This window comes from Polypterus senegalus, chromosome 1, assembly GCF_016835505.1.
Source record: "Polypterus senegalus isolate Bchr_013 chromosome 1, ASM1683550v1, whole genome shotgun sequence".
NCBI lineage: Eukaryota > Metazoa > Chordata > Cladistia > Polypteriformes > Polypteridae > Polypterus > Polypterus senegalus.
The window spans coordinates 313676471-313700338 of NC_053154.1; the positions used below are offsets into that span (position 1 = coordinate 313676471).

At 45.2% G+C, this 23868-nt stretch overlaps 1 protein-coding gene across 1 annotated transcript in view; it reads right to left on the reverse strand.

The window, feature by feature from the left end:
• Positions 1-11791: 11791 nt before the first annotated feature.
• Positions 11792-23868, reverse strand: part of LOC120515370 (immunoglobulin superfamily member 22-like) — a 185009-nt gene continuing 172932 nt past the window's right edge. Inside the window, 2 exon segments of the mRNA XM_039736264.1 lie at positions 11792-11937; positions 21576-21902. Coding sequence (XP_039592198.1) covers positions 11864-11937; positions 21576-21902 — 401 coding nt within the window. The 3' untranslated portion in view covers positions 11792-11863.

Below are 23868 nucleotides of genomic sequence, written 5' to 3' on the forward strand. Positions count from 1 at the left end.
TGCGAGCAGTTTAGAGTGTGAAGTAGGAACCAATACCATGACGCGATCCCCCGGTTGGAACTCCCGGAGAGTCGTACACGGTCATACAGGCGGGCCTGTGCTGATTGTGCCTCCTCGATATGACTTTTAGTATAGGTCTTATTACATCAAATCTATCGCGCAATTGGGCGATATACTCCAAAATGTTAGTGGAGGGCTGTGCCTCCCCTTCCCAGCCCTCTTTTAAAATATCTAATAAGCCCCGGGCTGTCTTCCGTATAGTAATTCAAAGGGAGAGAACCCGTAGAGGCTTGAGGACTTCCGGTAGGCAAAGAGGACAAGGGGAGGAGTTGGTCCCAATTCCTCCCATCCTTGCTGACTACCTTACGTAGCATTTGCTTGAGAGTTTGATTGAATCTCTCCACTAGCCCATCGGTTTGAGGATGATACACGAGGTTTTAAATGCTTTATTTTCAGTAACTTGGCAGTCTCCTTGAGCGTTTCCGAGGTGAAAGGCGTTCCTTGGTCCGTCAGGACTTCTCTAGGAATGCCCACCCGTGAAAAGACTCCTACTAGTTCCGTGCAATATTTTTAGTGGTAGCGGCGCAATGGAGCGGCTTCAGGGAATCGGGTTGCATAATCCACGAGGACGAGTATATATTTATATCCTCGGGCTGAGGGCTCCAGGGGTCCTACTATATCCACCCCAATCCTGTCAAAGGGAACGTCAATAAGGGGAAGGGGAATCAGAGGAGCACGGTCCTTCCTAGGAATTTGCCGCAGTTGACACTCCGGCAGGAAATGCAAAAGCGAACCTCCTCATTAATCCCGGCCAAAAAGCGGAGCTTAATGCGCTCTAATGTTTTATCGGAGCCGAGATGGCCTCCAAGAAGGTGAGAGTGGGCTAACTCGCAAACCTGCCGCCGGTAGGTCCGCTGGACTAGCAACAACTTCCGGACCTTCCCCTCATGTTCAGCAACCCGATACAATAATTCATTATCCATGACAAAGTGAGGTCCCTGTGGCATGGGCAAATGCGTGCGTTGGCCGTTAACGAGAACCACTGCATTCTTTATGTGCTTCAGAGAGTCGTCATTCCACTGTTCTCTCTGAAAGAAGCCGGAGTCGCTCTAAACTGAAAGTGCAACTCAGAGAGCGGGTCCGTCTGACCTCAAGGGGCGGAGAATCCTCCCTCGCTGCGGGCGCTAGTGGATGACGTAGTAGCCCGCGACGGTCCGGGAGTATCTTCGTCACTCTCTTGGCCTACCGCCCCACTCCCTGTCGGCTGATTACACGGTGTGGAAGCAGCTTGAGATGAGTCTTTATCATCTATAACGAGGCCAAAAGCTTTTCGGGGAATGCTTTCTAAACTACCGCGGTTACTGTCAGACCAGTCCCGCCCGAGGATTACGGGAAACGGAGGATCCGGTGTACCGCTACGGTAAGCCAAGGGTTCCTCCGAGACATACGTAACACCGGGCGGTATTGTACGAGCGGATATCTCCGTGTATACATTTTAGACTGGTCCTTTTCTTAATCCATTGTTGCGGTAGAACAAAGCGGCGAGCAACGACAGACACGCTACTGCCGGAATCAAACAGCGCTGTTACCATATGTCCATTAATAATAAGCTCTCCCGTATGTTTATCCGCCAGGGATTGCTAAGGGCACACAAACAACCCCGCCATTGTCCCCTACGGTCCGCCTTGTTCCCGACAGGTCGCAAGCCAGACGGCCCGCGACTTCGAACAGGCTCTGGATTGCGTGGAAGGGACTGCTTTTGTAGGACATAACTCCCGGTAGTCCACAGAGCGGCTGGTCTGCCCTCCCAGGTTTCACAGCCGGCCTCTGGGTTGCAAGAGCTGTAGCAGCTCGTCCAGAATGGAATTCTCCCCAGGCGGCTGGGCAAATTCCTGGGGTATTCGCTGTAGCAGCAAAAACAGGCCACTTGCTGCACTATTTGCAAGGGGTCAAATCAAATGGCGTAGCCACTCACCCACCTGTTGCCAGAGAGCCATAGCCTGCTCTGACAGCCCTTTGTTGGGTTAAACTCCCAGTCTATTATATTCTTTACCTGCCGGCCTGGGGACAGCCCATCGTTAACAGGGACCTTGGTCCCGATGGGCGGCTCGGCTTTCCTACCCAGAAGAGCATACTGAGCCACTCGTGTGTTTTCCCCAGAAGCCAGCCCACGCCTGTGGGTCCCCTCTACCTTCTCCACGAGATGGGTTGGTAGCCCCGGTGTATGCTCGTGGAGCAGAGCCTGCACCGCGTCCTTCCTGACCCTCCGCGCACTCCCTGCCCCAAACTCGCCCCGGTACTCACCCACCTGGTTCCTTGAAGGTCCGTGTCCCGGGTTCTTCGGGGACACCATCCTGCCGGCTACGCCACTGTAATAACTGGAGACCAGAGGCGGAAAGGTTTGGGGCAGCCACCCGTTTAATGCGGTTTCCCGGCTGCAATAGAAATTGAGGCATTTTCAAAACAGTTGTTTACACAACAGAGTCCAAGACAGAACTGCCTGCCTAAGCAAAGGCAGTGAGCTTTATAGCTCAGAGGGCGGAAATGATGTCGTCCTCTGGGCCGGAACTGGAAGTGACATCACCCTTGGGGCCGGAACCGAAGTGACCTCATTCTTGGGGCCGGAACCGGAGGTGGTGTGTCCTTCCTGGAAATGGCGGCTCCTGGTGGGATTTCCCGGGTAAGACCTGCAGAGAACTCAGAAAGAGCGTCAGCGTACCCCGCCCCCCCCGGGCAGATGTATAAACAGTATTGTCTAAGCCCTTCAGCTGCTTCCCATGCACACGTGTGTGACAATGTTTAATTATTCTATCCTTCACGACACTCCCAGTGAAGAATATAGATTATTTAAATGAAGTTAAAGTTTTACCTGTATAATATAATAAACCTATTTTGCTGCATTTCATCTTAAAAATGATATTGTCATCATATGTAAATACGCGCTTTATAAAGTGGCTCAGGTTGTGAGATATTATAACTGTAGTGCAAGTTTACAGTGGGGTGATTGTACGTATAACTCCTAACAGTTCTACAAGGTGCAATTGATTGAGTGCGTTTATAGTTCTTGGGATGAAACTGTTTCTGAACCGCGAGGTCCGTACAGGAAAGGCTTTAAAACGTTTTGCCGTGGCTGAGGTAGAGTGTGTCTGATGCTGTATACCGATAATTCTCTTTCCGATCAGCTGCTGTTGTGATTCACACTCAGATACAGTGATATAAATACTCTGAGTGCTGCAGTGAGAGTAATATGGAAAATGATGATCCGCTGTGGCAACTCCTAACGGGAGCAGCTGAAACAAGAAGAAGGTGCAGTGAGAGTAACAACGCTAAAGCAGTTATTGTATTTGGAATACTATGGCTGTTCCCTGGACCATTATATTGTTACAAGTTAATTACAATCAGATACATTACACTAATAAACGATATGCGGTTAGTTTCAGTGTATTTATAAAGCCGCATCAGGAAAATAAAGAGTAACCACACAGGAACAGTAGCACTGCTTTGACGCTGGGTGCCGCCAGTCTGCAAAACCGAACGGAGAACTTGCGTACGACAAGGTATGAGGTACCGTGGAAAAGTGTGTGGCTTTACGTCAAGTGTAGGTTTTATACATCGCGATTTGGACGTGGAAAAGTTCTTACGCAACATTTCTGTGCGTACGCACCGTTTATACACGAGGCCCCAGGAGTGGTCGACCAACAAAGATCACTCCAAGAGCAAGGCGTGTAATAGTCGGCGAGGTCACAAAGGACCCCAGGGGAACTTCTAAGCAACTGAAGGCCTCTCTCACATTGGCTAATGTTCATGTTCATGAGTCCACCATCAGGGGCCTCATGTATAACGCTGTGCGTAGAACTCGCACTATAACATGGCGTAAGCACAAAAGCCGAAATGTGCTTACGCACAGAAAAATCCAGATGCAGGAATCTGTGCGTACTCCCACGTTCTTCCGCTACATAAATCCCGATCAGCGTGAAAACTAACGCTCGTGCACGCGCATTATGTAACGCCCCAAATCCTCCCAGAATTACGCCTATTTGAATATGCAAATCAATATAAATCGCCCTTAAGCGCAGCCTTCTGTGAAAGACAATGGGAAAAGCACGGGGGAAAATATAAGAATTTCAGCGAATACCAAGTGGAGGCAAAGGAAAAACATACTATTTGTTCAAATAAACCGTGGTATAATCAACAAAAGGAAGTTGATCGAGTGGCATAGCGTGTTGGAGAAACTTGAAAGCTCACATCCACAAAATCGCACAGTGCCGGAAATAAAAAAGAAGTCACATATCAAAGTCGCCGTGGAAAGCCGAGTTGTAAGCCCACTGTCTGAGTGTCATATGAAAGCTTATTAGGGTACAGAGAAAAAAGCCACACGGTGGGGAAAAAGCACGAAATGTCCACTTCAATCTCGACATTTCCACTTTAATCACGTAGTTTATTTTGTCATTAAAGTAGAACATAATAAAATTCATCTTAAAATTGTTTAATTAACCAGTTTCTAAAATCACATCGTAATTAAAGTAGCACGTTAAATGCTTTGTTTTGTATTTGATCTTCTACTGTATGTGCTCTATGTGTGTGAATCACTACTTGCTTCTTAAACTGGCTCTCTTCCTCCAACTGGACACAGAGTCCATTACATTTGTGATATTACAGCTCTCTGAATAACTAAAATACTGAGATGTATACGTGATGTCATTTTCATGATGATAAGAGTTAAAGCACGTTATTAAACATGTGTTTCACTTCGATGAAATAATTTATTGCAGCAGTACTCAGGGGCGGCTCTAAGCTTGTGGTGGCACTGGGCAGAGGAAGAATCGGTGGCTCCTTCGCCTGCCAATGTCATGCACGGTGGATGGCCACGTATGTTGCAGACACTAGCCGCCTCGTGCTCATGACACAAGCATTTAACTTTTGCGAAATTTGTCGCTGCGTTTTTAGCTGTGTTGTTATTTTCTCTTTTTGTTTTATATTCAATATATATTGGCGTAGCCGTCACTGCAGTCAGTGCTTTTCTTTCCCCAAGTAACCGATCGGCACACAATCAGCTCTGTAATAGAAGTTAAGCCATCTGTAAGCTTAGCGCCGATTCTTCAAAACGTTTAAAGAACATTGAAATATCTTCGTAGTACATGTTTAATTATTCTATCCTAACGACACTCCCAGTGAAGAATATAGATTATTTAAATGAAGTTAAAGTTTTATCTGTATAATTTAACAAACATATTTTGCTGCATTTCACCTTAAAAATTATATCGTCATCATATGTAAATACGCGCTTTATAAAGTGGCTCAGGTTGTGCGATATTATAACTGTAGTGCAAGTTTACAGTGGGGTGATTGTACTTATAAGTACAAACCGTTCTACAAGGTGCACTTGATTGGCTGCATTTAAAGTTCTTGGGATTAAACTGTTTTGAACCGCGAGGTCCGTACAGGAAAGGCTTTGAAACGTTTTGCCGTGGCAGAGACAGCGTGTCCTTAAAGCTGTATACCGATAATTCTCTTTCCGATCAGCTGCTGCTGTGATTCACACTCAGATACAGCGATATAAATACTCCGAGTGGTGCAGTGAGAGAAATATGGAAAAAGATGATCCGCTGTGGCAACTCCTAACGGGAGGAGCCGAAAGAAGAAGAAGAAGAAGAAGAAGAAGGAGAAGTGAGAGTAACAACGCTAAAGCAGTTATGGCATTTGGAATACTATGGCTGTTCCCTGGACCATTATATTGTTACGAGTTAATCACAATCAGATGCATTACACTAATAAACAATATGTGGTTAGTTTCTGTGTATTTATAAAGCCGCGTCATGAAAATAATGAGTAATCACACAAGAACAGTAGCACTGCTTTGACGCTGGGTGCCGCCAGTTTGCAAAACCGAACGGAGAACTTGCGTACGACAAGGCATGAGGTACCGTGGAAAAGTGCGTGGCTTTACACCAAGTGTAGGTTTTATACATCGCGATTTGAACGTGGAAAAGTTCTTACGCAACATTTCTGTGCGTACGCACCGTTTATACATGAGGCCCCAGGAGAACACTCAACAACAATGGTGAGCATGGCAGGGTTGCAAGGAGAAAGCCACTGCTCTCCAAGAAAAACATTGGTGCTCGTCTGCAGTTTGCTAAAGATCACGAGGACAAACCAGAAGGCTATTGGAAGAATGTTTTGTGGACGGATGAGACCAAAGTAGAACTTTTTGGTTTAAATGAAAAGTGTTATGTTTGGAGAAAGGACAACACTGCATTCCAGCACAAGAACCTCATCCCATCTGTGAAACATGGTGGTGGTAGTATCATGGTTTGGGCCTGTTGTGCTGCATCTGGGCCAGGACGGCTTGCCTTCATTGATGGAACAACGAATTCTGAATTATATCAGAGGATTCTAAAGGAAAATGTCCGGACATCTGTCCATGAACTGAATCTCAAGAGAAGGTGGGTCATGCAGCAAGACAACGACCCTAAGCACACAAGTCGTTCTACCAAAGAATGGTTAAAGAAGAATAAAGTGAATGTTTTGGAATGGCCAAGTCAAAGTCCTGACCTTAATCCAATCGAAATGTCATGGAAGGACCTGAAGCGAGCAGTTCATGTGAGGTAACCCACCAACATCCCAGAGCTGAAGATGTTCTGTACGGAGGAATAGGCTCAAATTCCTCCAAGCCGGTGTGCAGGAATGAGCAAAAGTTACCGGAAACGTTAAGTTACAGTTATTGGGGGGGTCACACCAGACACTGAAAGCAAAGGTTCACATACTTTTGCCACTCACAAATATGTAATATTCGATCATTTTCCTCAATAAATAAATGACCAAGTATAATATTTTTGTCTCATTTGTTTAACTGGTTTCTCTTTATCTACTTTTAGGACTTGAGTGAAAATCTGATGAAGTTTTAGGTCATATTTATGCAGAAATATAGAAAATTCTAAAGGGTTCACAAACTTTCAAGCACCACTGTACTTTTGTCCAGCAATGGTATTGTTGTCAGCTATCAAAAAGTACCTAATTAGAAACCAATGTCCCCAGAACTTGTTCATTTTCAAAGGAAGCAGGCGGTTGTGTATCACCACATTGTGTGTGGATGAGATCTCAATCAAAGCAGTCTCATTATTCAAAGCAGGTGACTCTTTTGCAAAACTGGTAAATATTTATGTCCTGTAGATGACCATCAACAATAACCTGTAGCAGAATTTCCCAGGAATTATTGCCTCTATTTTAAAACACTGATTTATGGTCCATTACACCAAGTGACACACACAAATGTCATTTTCTTTAAAACACTGAATTCTAGCCCACTAAATACCATGGAAAGATCAGCCCAGCTACACACAGGGACGCAGACCCACAATGTCCAGAATACAATACAATACAATACATTTTTTTTTTGTATAGCCCAAAATCACACAGGAAGTGCCGCAATGGGCTTTAACAGGCCCTGCCTTTTGACAGCCCCCCAGCCTTGACTCTCTGAGAAGACAAGGAAAAACTCCCAATAAAAACCTTGTAGGGAAAATGGAAGAAACCTCGGAAAGGCAGTTCAAAGAGAGACCCCTTTCCAGGTAGGTTGGGCGTGCAGTGGGTGTCAAAAGTAGGGGGTCAATACAATACAATATACAGAACAGAACAATTCCTTAAGACAGCATAATAATAAAAATTTTAGAAATACGGTTTAACAGTAGATGATATGACATAATTAGGATCTTGATATTTTTAGAGTCCTGGAGACCTCATCCATCTATCCATCAGAACACACACTTTGAATTTTCTTTTCTTTAGCACACACAATACAATGCAGAAATCACCCCAATTAGACTCAGTCCTGCCTTCCTTTCTCTTCTCCTTATTCTTCTGCCGCCTCCAATCTTCTTTCGCAAGCTTTGTCCTCCGACTCCAGCACCCTGAATGGAGCGAAGAGGCCACTTTTATACTGCACCCGGAAATGCTCCAGGTGCTCCATGATCATCTTCTGGCAGCACTTATGGGTGTGGCGGAAGTGCTGCATGGGAACTCAGATCCTCTTCTGGCAGACCGAGACTCCGGAGCTGTCCAGGCACCCCCTATCGGTGGCCACAGGCCCCCATCAGGGTTGAGCTTCTAAGTTCCAAGCCCATGGCCCCAATGCAAACCAGGGGGCTGCCCTCTCATGTCCCGGGGGAGGTACTGCTGTTGACATGTCCTCTCCTTTAGAAGGGTGTCCCAACTGGTTAAGACCCCTGGCCGTCTGCCACAACACTCACATCCCTTTATGTACCATATTGCTCTCATCTGTTGATTTCCGCCACCGTTCCTAAAGGAATATGTATGGCTCACGTCTGTTCTGTGTCAATAAAGAACACAATCCCAGGAAAAAGGTTCCCCCTGCTGGATATAGGAGTTGGGGAAAGTGAGTGCACGTGGCATTGTGTCGGATCCCAAGTGAACACTGTGAGGTAGGCAGGAGTTATGTGAGGCTGATTTCACTCCAGTTAGTAAACTTGTGACATTCACAGATGACACTAAAACTGGAGCAGCGGCAGACAGTGAGGAGGCAGCAAAAATTTGAATAAACACCCGGACAAGCTTTACAACTGGGCTTGCAACCTGGAAAATGCAGTTTAATGTACAGGCGGTGGACAACAGGAATGTCAATTACAAAAGCAAGATGGCAGACTGAAGCCTACAGGAGGCAACCACTGGAAAGGGTTAGGGGGGTTTAGGTTAGGTTGGGGTTTATGTTAACACAACATCTTCATCATCTAAGCAATGTGCACAAACAATTAGGCAAATAAAACATTACGTTATATCATAAAAACTGTTGAATATAAATCAGGGGATGTTATACTTGAACTACAACCCCAATTCCAAAAAAGCTGGGACACTGTGTAAAATGTCGCATCCCAATTAAGCACTGTGAGGTAGGCAGGAGGTGTGTGAGGCTGACAAGAACGAATAGAATGGCGTAAGAGTTCAGGTTGGCAGGCAGGAGGATTGGAGGGCAACCGAGGGAGGTGGAAGGGCAGGTTCAGCCACCCCTTAGGAAGCAATGTTTTCTTGCTTTCCACCCGTGGTCACCAAGGGGTCCTGCTGCTTGCTCCCAAACTCCCAACACAACACAGGTTCGAACACAAGTTCCCAATGAATGAGAATTTTTATTGTGTGAAACTCTTCTAGGGAATAGTTTCCCACACCACCACCACAATTCTAATTACAAGCCCAGTAGCACTCTCTGTAACTCTGTTGTCATTGCATCTTCCTCTCTCAGCCTCCTCCGCTCCTCACAGCAAGCTTCGTCCTACTCCTCGCGACTCTGGTGCCCAGACTGAAGTGGTTCTACCCCAGAAGTACTTCTGGTGGCTCAAAGCTATGGCCCAGGAGCACTTCCCAGTAAGGCTGGAGCCTAAGTAACCTTGACTCTGGTTGTCCGAGTTGAGGCAGTTAGGCTTCTTTTATGTAACATCCGGGAGTATTTCTGGTCTCCTGTAAACATTTGGAAGCACTTATGGGTGAGTTAGGAGCCCAACAATATAGGGCTTCCCAGTCCCTTCTGCACCCCCCCAACAACACCCACGGAACCCAACAGGGATGAAGTACAATTCTCAGTGTGTCCTTTGGTAATCTGTGGTGGCACCGTAACACAGGAGGGCTGCCATCTAATGTTCCAGGGAGATAATGTTCTCTCCCCCATTGTTCCATGTTGTGTGTGGGTGTCCAGGTTGGGTAAGGTTTCTAGTACAGCTCTGGCCGGGTTGCCAGTCCCCACATGGCGTCCTCAGTCTGACATTTCACAATTGCATGCAAAATGCATTGTAGGGGACAGTTTTTCACTACTCTCTGCATTCCTTCATGTTCGGTATGCGACCTCCCGCTATTCTGGGGTTCACCCACTCACGTCCCAGAGACGGGCAGGAAAGGTGGACTTGGGTAAATTGTGCAGGCCTGAGGGTGTGTCCTACAGTGGTGTCCTGTCTAGGGTTGGTTCCTCCACTGCATTTTTATCTGTTATCTTTCTCCGAGGACTATGGTTTGTGCCCACAAACTCACACACATGCAGAAAATTTGTGAGTAGTGTCACTACATGACTAAAGTTGGGTCAAGTGTAAGTAAGTCTTCTAGCATGGTGTCCCATCCAGGATTGGTATCTCCACTGCATTTTGTTCAGGGGCTTCCTTCAGGGAAGTTTGGTTTGTGCCCACACATAACATGCAGAAAAATGTGAGTAGTGTCTCTAGATGAAGACCGATTGGCTGGGCATCAGTGAAGGTTCTGCCATGACGTCTCATCCAGGGTGGGTTCCTTTTCTGAATCCTGCTCAGGTGCCATATTCAGGTACTCCAGTTTCCAACCTACATGCAATTTCTGTGCATTCTAGGTGTCTACAATTTGACTTGGTGTGCCACCATGGTACCCCATGCCATATTTTGCAAAATTTCCCCCCAAATAAAGTTCTGTCTACCCACTGTCTTCTCTGGCTACTGTGGTTTCTTCCCGCACCCCAAAGACGTGCATGTTAGGTTAACTTTCCTGGTTTGAGTCTGCATAGATGTACGATGGACTTTGCCCTGCTTCTCACTGCCGTCCCTTCCAGGTTTGGTTCCTGTGCTAATGTGCTTTCTCTCTGACTGCTGGTTGGCACCCATGCCCCATACGAGGCTCATTTTGAATGGCTGTATGTGAGTGTGACTTGCCAACCCTTCCAGGCTTGGTTCCTCCCTTTTATTGCAGTTTCTGTTGGCATTCTGGTTGGCACCCATGCCCTATATTAAGCTAACTGGTGACTGTAAGTTGGCTCAGCATTAATGGCTGGTTGTGACCCTGACCTGCCATCCCACTCAGGTATTGTTCTTGCCTTCATGATGGTGGTCTTAGCACTTACCGCTTATGATATCATGGTGCACATGTCTGGAGTTGGATAAGCACAGAATATCCCAAATGCCCCTCAGAGACGACCGCTAGGCAGTTGACGCCGGACTTTTTAAGACTCGTCTAGTACTCCAGTGCAGGTCAGAGGGATGCATTACAATAAAAGAGAGAAACGGGGAGGCTGGATCTGGGGGTCTCCGTGGCGGCTCAGATACCCGAGGTAAGCCTCCCAGAATGGGGCTCTTCATTAGTGATAATTCATTTTACTTATATAATACCTTTTCCGCGCGCAAAGCGCTTGCACCACTGAGATGAGAACTATTTGGTATTTGGTACACTGTATTAATTGTCTTTTCACATGACCTTTGGGGGACTTGCTCTTTCAACATAGTAAATCCAATACAGTGTAATGGTGAAGACAAATGGGTGCAATGTAGGAGCCATGGGGGGGCTCTAATCCATCGTAGACTTGCACACACTTACTCACAGATGTCAAGTAACCAGACATGGATATGACAGGAAAACAGAGGGGTCAAGAACACATGCGCACACGCAGAGAATATGTCAGCTCCACACTGACCATGACGAGAGTGAGTTTTAAGCTTATTCTTATGGAGCATTCAGTCCTACCAGACCCACATGTCTTTGGGATGATCTCAGAATACCCAAGAAAACGCCACACAACACAGCGGGGTCACGTAAACTGGCATTCACTGGACCGAGATTCAAACTCGGCCTCCTGGACCATTCATTTATATTCGGCCATCTTAGAGACACCAACCTGCCCATCCGCCCATGTCCCCAAAAAAGTCATGTGGACACGGGGAGAACAAACAAATTACTCACAAATAGTGATGGGCCAGGGAAGGCCGCATGCTGCCCAGCTCATCACTGGACTCCAAAGTGGGGATTGATGCAAGCACAACATTCAAGCAAAGACCCCTTTGAGATTTTCAAACACAAGTCATCTACTTTATTTAGAGGGATTAAGCTTCACATTTTGACCTCCGGCATCTCACATGATGTACTTCCCCTTCCCCTTGGCAGTGCGTTCAGCTAAGCTGTCCAGCATGATTTTGTCATTCTTATCTGGTAAAAGAGCAGAGAGAAAAGTCACAAGTTAATCGGAGTGGAAGCCTCTGAACACACACACACACACACACACACACACACACACACACACACACACAGCATCTCAACCCCAATTCAATTTACACTAACACAACACCAGGGGCGTCCTGTATAATGGCGTGCGTATAATTCACATGAAAACTTGGTGTACGGGGCGCAGCGGTAGCTCTGCGGCTTTGCAGTTAGGAGACCAGGGTTCTCTTCCTGGGTCCTCCCTGCATGGAGTTTGCATGTTCTCCCCGTGTCTGCGTGGGTTTCCTCCCACAGTCCAAAGACATGCAGGATAGGTACATTGGCGATCCGAAATTGTTCCTAGAGTGTGCTTGGTGTGTGTGTGTGTGTGTGTTGTCCTGCGGTGGCCTGGCACCCTGCCCGGGATTTGTTCCTGCCTTGCACCCTGTGCTGGCTGGGATTGGCTCCAGCAGAATCCTGTGACCCTGTGTTAGGGTATAGTGGGTTGGATAATAACTGACTGTCTGCTGAATAATTTATTGGTTGAAAAACCTCAATGCTAACTGTCAGGGTGAATCCAGCAGGGGGCGCTAGCTCCCTGGTTGGAATAAATTTTTTTGTAATTGCGGCATGTTACATAACACGAAGGGTGGCACAGTGGTAGCAGTGGTAGCTCTGCGGCCTCGCAGTAAGGAGACCTGGGTTCTCTTCCCGGGTTCTCCCCATGTCTGCGTGGGAACCTCCCACACTCCAAAGACATTGGTGATCCTAAATTGTCCCTACTAGTGTGTGCTTGGTGTGTGTGTGTATCCTGTGGTGGGCTGGCACCCTGCCCGTGATTTGTTCCTGCATGTGCCCTGTGTTGGCTGGGATTGACTCCATCAGATACCCCGTGACCCTGTGTTAGGATATAGTGGGTTGGATAATGACTGACTGACTGACTGACATGGTGTATGGACAAAAGTGGAAATGTGCATATATACGCAATGGGTTGTGCTGCCATGAGAATGTGAGTGGCTTTATGCCAAGTTTAGTTTTTAAACATCGCGATGTGAGTGTGGAAACGGGTGTATGCAACAGTTGTGGGCGTAGTGGTGGCTCTGAGGCTAGGGATTTACACTGGTAATCGGAAGGTTGCCGGTCCGAATCCCATAAACGCCAAAAGTGACTCTACTTCATTGGGTCATTGAGCAAGGCCCATAACCTGCAATTGCTCCGTCCTGAGTATGACATTAATCTGCATGTAGGACCTCCAACCTGCAGGGAAAAGCCTGGGGGTTGGTGGCAGAATTGGCACTCCAGCCACCATAAAAAAAACCACACTGGTTCCATGCCATCTGAACTTGTGTGGTGCTGAGGTGTCACCCATTGAGGGCTGCATTCGGGTCATAATCTGGGATCCTGAGTTGGTTTGTCATGTGGTGGGTGCAGCAATGCACTGTATCAGTGCCTGCTCCTAACCCCCTTCTCTCTCAACCGTTTATACGTGAGACCCCTAGTCTGGGTTAGACACTTGGAGTCAGCAGTGGGATATCAAAGTCTGGATCTCCCTCTGAAATCAAAATGGAAGACTGCGCTTTAGGTACCTTGCATCCTATGCTTGATGAAATAAACTTCAGTGCCCCCCCAACTCAGGTTTGTAAACTGACAGAGGGAAGGAATGATGGGTAGATGAAGCGATTATCCAGGTCACCACACCTTCTGATCTTGGGCCGTGACTTTTTCCGATTTATATTAATGACATTGATTTCACTAGAATTAGACACTAAAACTGGAGCAGTGGCAGACATTGAACCCGGACAAGCTTCAGAACTGGGCTTAGAATTTGGATAATATAGTTTAATGTAGAAGCGGTGGGCAACAGGAATGTCAATTACAAATACAAGATGGCAGACTCATGCCTACAGGAGGCAACCACTGGAAATGGAATTTGGGGTTACAGTTAACACAACATCTTCCCCATTTAAGTAATGTGCAGAAACAATTAGGCAAATAAAACGTTACGCTATACCATAAATACTGTTGAATGTAAAGCAGGGCGCTTTATACTTAAACTAACAACCCCAATTCCAAAAAAGTTGGGAAGCTGTGTAAAATGTAAATAAAAACAGAATGCAATGATTTGCAAATCTCATAAACCCACCTGTGGTGTTATGGGCCACAGCTCGCTCAGCAAAGGCCGTTTTTATTTACAGTGGGATGCAAAAGTTTGGGCAACCTTGTTAATAGTCATTATTTTCCTGTATAAATCGTTGGTTGTTACAATAAAAAATGTCCGTTAAATATATCATATAGGAGACACACACAGTGATATTTGAGAAGTGAAATGAAGTTTATTGGATTTACAGAAAGTGTGCAATAATTGTTCAAACAAAATCAGGCAGGTGCATAAATTTGGGCACCACAAAAGAAATGAAATCAATATTTAGTAGATCCGCCTTTTGCAGAAATTCCAGCCTCTAAACGCTTCCTGTAGGTTCCAATGAGAGTCTGGATTGTGGTTGAAGGTATTTTGGACCATTCCTCTTTACAAAACATCTCTAGTTCAGTCAGGTTTGATGGCTTCCGAGCGTGGACAGCTCTCTTTAACTCACACCACAGCAGGTCTGGGGACTGAGATGGCCATTCCAGAACGTTGTACTTGTTCCTCTCCATGAATGCCTTAGTGGATTTTGAGCAGTGTTTCGGGTCGCTGTCTTGTTGAGAGATCCAGCCCCGGCGCAGCTTCAGCTTTGTCACTGATTCCTGGACATTGGTCTCCAGAAGCTGCTGATACTGAGTGGAATCCATGCGTCCCTCAACTTTGACAAGATTCCCAGTCCCTGCACTGGCCACACAGCCCCACAGCATGATGGAACCACCACCATATTTTACTGGAGGTAGCAGGTGTTTTTCTTGGAATGCTGTGTTCTTTTCCCTCCATGCATAACGCCCCTTGTTATGCCCAAATAACTCCATTTTAGTTTCATCAGTCCACAGCACCTTATTCCAAAATGAAGCTGGCTTGTCCAAATGTGCTTGAGCAGACCTCAAGCGGCTCTGTTTGTGCTTCCTCTGCATCACTCTCGCATACAGCATCTCCTTGTGTAAAGTGCGCCCAATGGTTGAACGATGCACAGTGACTCCATCTGCTGCAAGATGATGTTGTAGGTCTTTGGTGCTGCTCTGTGGGTTGACTCGGACTGTTCTCACCATTCATCACTTCTGTCTATCCGAAGTCTTTCTTGGTCTGCCACTTCGAGCCTTAACTTGAACTGAGCCTGTGGTCTTCCATTTCCTCAATATGTTCCTAACTGTGGAAACAGACAGCTTCAATCTCTGGGACAGCTTTCTGTATCCTTCCCCTAAACCATGATGGTGAACAATCTTTGTCTTCAGGTCATTTGAGAGTTGTTTTGTGACCCCCATGTTGCTACTCTTCAGAGAAAATTAAAGGAGGAGGGAAACTTACAATTGACCCCCTTAAATACTCGGATTCACCTGTGTATGTAGGTCAGGGGTCACTGAGCTTACCAAGCCAATTGGAGTTCCAATAATTAGTTCTAAAAGTTTTGGAATCAATTAAATGACAACGGTGCCCAAATTTATGCACCTGCCTGATTTTGTTTGAACAATTATTGCACACTTTCTGTAAATCCAATACACTTCATTTCTCTTCTCAAATATCACTGTGTGTGTCTCCTATACGATATATTTAACTGACATTTTTTATCGTAACAACCAACGATTTATACAGGAAAATAATGACTATTAACAAGGTGGCCCAAACTTTTGCATCCCACTGTAAATAAATAATAGTGAGGGGGCGTTGTGGCCGTAGCAAGCCGCAGGGTGCTCTGTGGTGTGGGCGTTTCTCACCTAGTGCACATATCTAGTGGACAGGTGAGAGACTGCCCACATCGGTGATTGTTCCTAGGATTAATGCGCTGCATCTGCTATTACCCAATATAAAGAAGCGCAAGTCGGTTAGAAAGGGGGATGAGAACAGAGTAAAAAGAAGAACAAGATGGAAAGGGAGAAAGGATGGAAGTTACAGGAAGAGAGCAAGCAAGTCGGTGCAGGAGAGATAGATAGAGAGAGAGAGACACAATAGCACACTAGTTGGCTTGATGTAGTGCGCGTCAAGTCGATCTAATATGCGCAGTCAGATATCTTTTCAAGTTCTATTTGGATATAAGTAGGTTCTATTTAGTCAACAGAAATATCTAGTGCACAGGTGAGAGACTGTCCACATCGGTGATTGTTCCTGGGATTAATGTGCTGCAGCTGCTATGCCCAAAACCCCCAATATAAAGAAGCGCGAGTCGGTGAGAACAGAGTAAAAAGAAGAACAAAATGGAAAGGGAGAAAGGATGGAGGTTACAGGAAGCGAGCGAGCAAGTCGGTGCGTGTGGGCGAGCGAGCGAGAGAACGAGCGCTCGCGGGCAGCTGCGTGAAAGCCTGGGTGTTAGGCCGACACCCGGGAGTTGAAGTAGAAGTCGCTCCCGCTGAGCGATCATGTAGCGGGAGTGACTGTCCGCGTAAGGCTGGGGCGGCGGCGGGAGTCGGGAGGCTTGGAGGTGATGTCCTTGGTGTGGGCGTCAAAGTCTCGGGCTTGGGATGAGTGCCAGACTGAAGCCAGGATCGGGAGGTCTCCCGACCTGTATGTAAGAGAGAAAGGGCAGCTGCATAGAGTTGTGTCGTTCACGAACGAATCGATTCTTTTGAATGGCTCATAAACATGAACGATGGGAGCCGAGTCGCGGCTGGGGGGGAGCTGTTCTTTCTGTCGTTCTTTTTTTCCTATGCGTGTTTCACACAGATGCACACAAATTAGCTCCTCCACGAGACAGAACAGTCTTGCGGAGGAGGGGGGGCACACCCAGGTGGGGTGGGGCAGGCCCACACAGGGGGAGGGGCGCACCCAGCAGGGGTGCGAGAGTCGAGCCCCTGTTTACCCCAGGCTTAGCAAGCTGATGGCCAAGAAGCTTTGTGTTGTGGCGACAACCCGTTCCCTCTGAGAGAATATTCTCGAAAACTGGACAGATAATCTCCAAGAGGAGAAGTTGCCTTAAGCCCAAAAAGGTCAGAGCTCTTGTCTTCCTTAATGCAAATTTGCCCAAGAACAAGAAGGAGGCAGAAAAAGCCATAAAGTAAGGAACTGCTTTGTATTTATTTACATTGCATTTTGTGTTCATTTAAGACTTGAAGGGGCTGATGTCCTATTTGCAAAGTTTACAGTAGTAATAGTAGTAGTAGTAGTAGTAATGTAGACATTTCCATTTTATTTATTCTAATTTTATCTACAGTATATATTTAAAACTTGAAATACTTTTTGTTTTCTATCAAAATGTTCTTGTGTGGAAGTGTTTGTAGTAAAAGCTGTTTTGCACAGAAGTTCATTGCAGCCAGCTTTGTTTTTGATGTTTATTTGTGAGTAGGTATTGTATGAATAACATAAGTCAACGTAGCTTTACACATACACACACTTTGTACTAAAGGTAAATCCAAAATAGTGATGTCACTGTCTAAGCAGAAGGATGTTGTGCAACCCTATGGAATATAGTCCACACATGACAAATAATGTAATAATCAATATTTCAGAATAATTCAAACACAGATATTGGTGTGTGATATCTGAGTTTTAATTATTTGACTGCAAATCTCACCTCATCATTCCTCCAAGTGATTATTTCCAGGATAAACTGAGATGCCCCCAAGCTGGCGTCTTAAAACTGACTAAATATTTAAAAAGAGCCAAAGTTTGAAAGGAACGGATCGCCACGATCCGGATCCCCTCAGAGAGCCATAAATCCCATCTCTACAGCTGCAGAGAGAGCGTCACGCCCGCTGTAAAGCCCAACCGGGAGAAGCAGGTGAGACGCCAGTGTAGAAGAGCACCGGGCTTATTGATTTTAGAAGACTGCTTCCAGCGACGTTTTAACCTCGGGTTTTAAAGGATTGTTCTATTTATTCATTGATTTTTGAACCTCCACATTTTATTGGATTATTTATTTAATGACTCTTTTTGAAAGACTTTGGGAATCACTGCACCTATTTAATTGAACACTTTTTTGTTTGTTTTAAATAAAAGCACACTGCACTTTGTACATCATCCCCTTGCTTTGTTGTTGCCTCACTGTCTAGCTCATCGGTAGCATTACCGGCTCCCGTACAGCGATGGGAGCATGGAGCTGAACCCGCATCGTGACACCATCTTTTATTCACAACATATCAAATGTTTAAACTGAGAAAATGTACCATTTTACGAAAAGAATAAGGTTATTTTGAATTTGACAGCAGCAACACGTCTCAAAAAAGTTGGGACAAGGCCACGTTTACCACTCTGGCATCCTCTCCTCTTTCAATAACGGCCTGGAAACGTCTGAGACCAGTTGCTGGACTTTTGGAGAGGAATGTTGTCCCCCAGTTAAATATGCTAAGATTTGCATTGGGTGTGACGAGGATGGACAGGATTAGAAATGAGGACATTAGAGGGTCAGCTTAAGTTGGAAGGTTAGGAGACAAAGCCAGAGAGGCGAGATTGTGTTGGTTTGGACATGTGCAGAGGAGAGATGATGGGTGTATTGGGAGAAGGATGTTAAGGATAGAGCTGTCGGGGAAGAGGAAAAGAGGAAGGCCTAAGCCAGCGCTTCCCGATTCATTTTACCCTCGCACTCTCTGTGACATACGAGGCCGATTTCGCACCCCCTTGGTTTGAGAAGAAGTATGAAAAAATATGAGGTTAATGCAGAAAAACAGATCACCAATTGAAGCTTTATAAATAATGGATACTTTATTCGCCATCAATAATTGTTTTGGTAAAGCCATACTCAGTGTAATCCTCCTTCCATTTTGTAATTTTTTCGCGACTAGAAATGATTAAATGAATGGTAAATATGTAAGAGCGAAGCGACGGTGACTTATTGAGGCAGACAGGTGAGAGCACAATAGCACGCAGGCTTGATGTAGTGCGCGTCAAGTCGATCTAAAATGCACAATCAGATTCGAAAAAATATATCTTTTCAAGTTCTGTTTGGATACAAGTAGTTCTATTTAGTTGACAGAAATATCTTTGGTAGGAATGTAAGTTGAATTTAGTCTTTCAATTTCTATGGTGAAGAAATATTTATGCAATGATGACTAAATTTAACTTACATTCCTACTAAAGATATTTCTGTCGACTAAATAAAACTTACTTATATTTAAAATTTAAACAGAACTTGAACAGATACGATAGTTCATAATACCCACGCAGCACTAAGTGCACGTAAGAGCGGGAGTCATCCATTTTAACAAGCAGCGTATTGCACTGATATGAAATAGCCTGCCCATTTAATTATTTAGGAATGGATAGATAAATTAAGATTTTGTACAAATAATGTTTTTCATTTTTCTTCCTCGATGGATTCTGGCACCCCCAGCAACAGTTGTTCGCGCCCCTTTGGGAAGCGAACACCCCCAATCGGGAAGCGCTGGCCTAAGCAAAGGTGTATGGATGTGGTGAGAGGGGACATTCAGGTGATGGGTGTGACAGAACAAGATGACAAGGACAGAAAGATATGGAAGAAGATGATCCACTGTGGCGACTTCTAAATGGGAGCAGCTGAAAGAAGAAGTAGAAAAAGAAGTTGCCCCATTCTTGCCTGATATAGGATTCTAGCTGCTCAACAGTCCTGGGTGGTCTTTATTGTATTTTTCGTTTCACGATGCACCGAATGTTTTCAATTGATGAAAGGTCAGGACTGCAGGCGGGCCAGTTCAACACCTGGGGCCTCATGTATAACGCCGTGCGTAGAACTCGCACTATAACATGGCGTAAACACAAAAGCGAAATGTTAACTACGCACAGAAAAATCCAGATGCAGGAATCTGTGCGTACTCCAACTTCCACGTTCTTCTGCTACATAAATCCCGATCAGTATGAAAACTAACGCTCGTGCACGCGCATTATGTAACGCCCCAAATCCTCCCAGAATTACGCCTATTTGAATATGCAAATCAATATAAATCGCCCTTAAGCTCAGCCTTCTGTGAAAAGACAATGGGAAAAGCACGGGGGGAAACATAAGAATTTCAGCGAATACCAAGTGGAGGCAAAGGAAAAATATCCTATTTGTTTAATTAAACTGTGGTAATAATCAAAAAAAGGAAGTTGATCGAGTAACATAGCGTGTTGGAGAAACTTGAAAGCTCAGATATCAGTCGCCGTGAAAAGGCGAGTCGTAGCCTACCGTTAGACAGAACAATCTGGATGAGAACGGGCCATTCAGCCCAACAAAGCTCACCAGTCCTGTCCACTTTAAGTTGAGTTTTGAGGGTCCCTAAAGTCCTACTGTCATCATACTACTATGTCTCTGTGGTTCTCACAACTGTTCTAGTAGACAATTCCAAAATCTGGATACGGAGCACCTCAACTCCATACTTGCTGCTACAGAGTGTCCTTCAGACCTGATCCCCAAGTCATATCTGCCACCCAGAATTACTTTTAGGCCCGGGAGTGGTCCTATAAATTGCCACAGGGACACCAGGCCAAAGATCCCTGCAAAGAAGGAGCCCTGGGGTTTCCATGGTCCTTAAAGAGTCAGGTCTCACAAGCGACCTCACAGGTGTGTGCACAGTGTGAGCGACAGTATGGTGCCACATGTTATGTTCTGGGATTGTGTGCCATCTGCTTTGTTATCAGCACTCACATGGAAGTGCAAGGAAAAGGAGGAATGTGAGTGTTTTAGGCCTCATAAATAGACGAGTGGCTTGTCTGCGCCAGGTGCCCTAAAATGGATGGCCAGATTACAGTTGGTGAAAAAGGACAAAAAAGAGCCTTTAGCATTCTGGGAAAAGATCTTGTGGTCAGATGAAACAAAGATGAACCTGATCAGAGTGATGGGGAGAGCAAAGTGTGCAGATGAGAAGGAACTGCCTGAGATCCAAAGCAGATCACCTCATCTGTTAAACATGGTGGTGCTGGGGGTGTTACGGCTTGGGGACATATGACTTCCACAGGTCATGGCACACTTCTTCACTGATGATGGCAGTGGCACAATGAATTCTGAAGTGTGTAGAAACATCTGATCTGCTCGATTTCGAGTAAATGCCTCCAAACTCACTGGACGCCATTTCATCCTACAAAAAAGCTAAAAAATGGAAAATTCTTGAATGGCCAAGCCAGTCACCCTATTTCAATCCAATTGAACAAGCCTTCCATATGCTGAAGAGAAAACCTAAGGGGACAAGCCCCCCTAAAACAAGCGGGAGCTGAAAAGTCTTTGCAGAGCATCACCAGAGAAGACCCTCAGCACCTGTTAATGTCTATGAATCGCAGACTTTAAGCAGTCATTGCATGTGTGGGATATGCGACAAAGAGCTAAATATGACCTGCCGTTACTGTGACGCCAAACATGATGGTGCCCTGAAATGGGGGGATTGTGTAAAAAAAGTGCTGTGTGACCGAAATGAGTGCAAATGTCCTTAAATGAAAGACTGCAATGTGCACTTTAATCACGATGTCCCAATTGATGGATTTGTAATTTGAAACTGTGGAGCAGAAGGGGCACATCTAGGAGATGTGTGTTGGTCTCAAACATTATGGAGGGCTCTGTAAATAAAAAGTGAGAGGTTCATTCATTTTCCACTGTGGGTGTGAGACTTCATACAGACGCACTTACCAAACACAGAAAGCTTGCACTTGCACTTGGCCTGTCCCACGCTGTTCACCACCACCAAGGTGTACTCGCCACTGTCTTTGAGGCTGCAGGTTGGGATGGTGAGCGTGCAGACGTTGTTTGCGGTGGTCTGCCAGAACTTGGGGTTTTCTGATATCTTCACTTCGTCTTTGTACCAGGAGACCTGGGGATTCGGGTTGGCCACAAAAGCGCAGCTCATGGTGCAGTCATGGCCTCGGCATACGGAGTGGTCCTTTAGGGGCACGATGAACTCGGGCTTGAGCGACAGGTCCTTCCTCACGTATTCTTTCATGTTCAGCTTGAAATGTTCTGTGGACACCAAGAAAAGTCAGGTCTGTTAACAAGGAGCCATCAGACACGAGTAAGTTGTGTTATGTGACACCACAGGATGTTTTAAATGGGGCTTCTATTAGTTAGACACAAGCCGATGCACACTGAAAAAAATGAAATCAAAGCGAGTAAAAAGTATTTATATCATGATAGTAAATCTTGTTTTCCATAAAACAACCTGACACTGTTCCATTCCATCTGAACTAGTGTGGTGCTGAGGTGTCACCCATTGCTTGGCTGCACTCGGGTCCTAACCTGGGATCCTAAGTTGGTTTGTCATGTTGTGGGTATGGCAATGCGCTGCATCGGTGCCTGCTCCTAACCTCCTCCTCCTTTCCTTATTGTAAGAATTATTGACTTATCAAAAAAATGTATATTTTTCTTTGATATTTAAATATTAAATAAAATTCTTGATAAATTTCAGTCGGGTTTTAGAACAAATCACAGCACAGAAACTGCACCCGTTAAAGTAGTAAATGATTTGCGGGTCAATGCAGACAGAGGCCATTTATCTGTTCTCATCCTCTTAGATCTGTCATTCGACACCATTGATCAGAATATTCTTAGAAATCGCCTTAGTCAATGGGTGGGCCTCTCTGGCATCCTACCTGGCAGGGAGAAAATTCTTCGTTCGTTGTGTTAATTAAACTTCAAGGACACATGATATCCGATATGGTGTTCCACAAGGCTCTATCCTGGGTCCGCTGCTCTTCTCAATCTACATGCTTCCGTTAGGTCAGATTATCTCAGGTTACAACGTGAGTTACCACAGCTATGCTGATGACACACATCTGTACTTATCAATAGCACCTGATGACTCCGACTCTCTCGATTCACTAACACAACGTCTTACTGGTATTTCTGAATGGATGAATAGCAATTTTCTCAAACTAAATAAAGAGAAAACTGAAATTTTAGTAATTGGCAATAATGGATTCAATGAGGTTATCAGAAATAAACTTGATGCACTAGGATTAAAAGTTAAGACGGAAGTAAAAAACTTAGGGGTAACCGTTGACTGTAATCTGAATTTTAAATCGCATATTCATCAGACCACTAGGACAGCATTTTTTCACTTAAGAAACATAGCTAAAGTTAGACCTCTTATATCATTGAAAGATGCTGAGAAATTAATTCACGCGTTTGTTTTCAGTCGACTAGATTACTGTAACGCACTCCTCTCAGGACTACCCAAAAACGACATAAATCAGTTACAACGAGTGCAGAGTGCAGCTGCTAGAATCCTAACTAGGAAAAGAAAATCCGAACACATTTCTCCAGTTTTGATGTCACTACACTGGTTACCTGTGTCATTCAGGATTGACTTTAAAATTCTGCTTATGGTTTATAAAGCCTTAAATAATCTCGCTCCATCTTATATATCGGAATGTCTGACACGTTATATTCCAAATCGTAACCTTAGATCTTCAAATGAGTGTCTCCTTAGAATTCCAAGAACAAAACCTAAAAGAAGTGGTGAGGCGGGCGTCCTTGTGCTGTTATGCACCTAAAATCTGGAATAGCCTGCCAATAGGAATTTGCCAGGCTAATACAGTAGAGCACTTTAAAAAACTGCTAAAAACACATTACATTAACATGGCCTTCTCATAACGTCACTGTAATCAAATTCTCTGTATATCCAACTCATTATAATAACTATTCATGGTGGCTCTAAAATCCGTACTAACGTCTACTCTCTCTTCTGTTTCCTTTTTTGGTATCCTTAAGCCACCACCATCTACTCAAAGCACCGTGATGTTCCAACAATTATGGATGGATTAAAAGCCAGAAGTCTGTATGACCCTCAACATCAAGTGACTCCGTGAGAACCCTAACTACAAAGAGGACTGTTTCATTTATGTGAGGTAGAATGCCCAGAGGGGACTGGGTGGTCCCGTGGCCTGGAACCCCTGCAGATTTTTTTTTCTCCAGCCGTCTGGAGTTT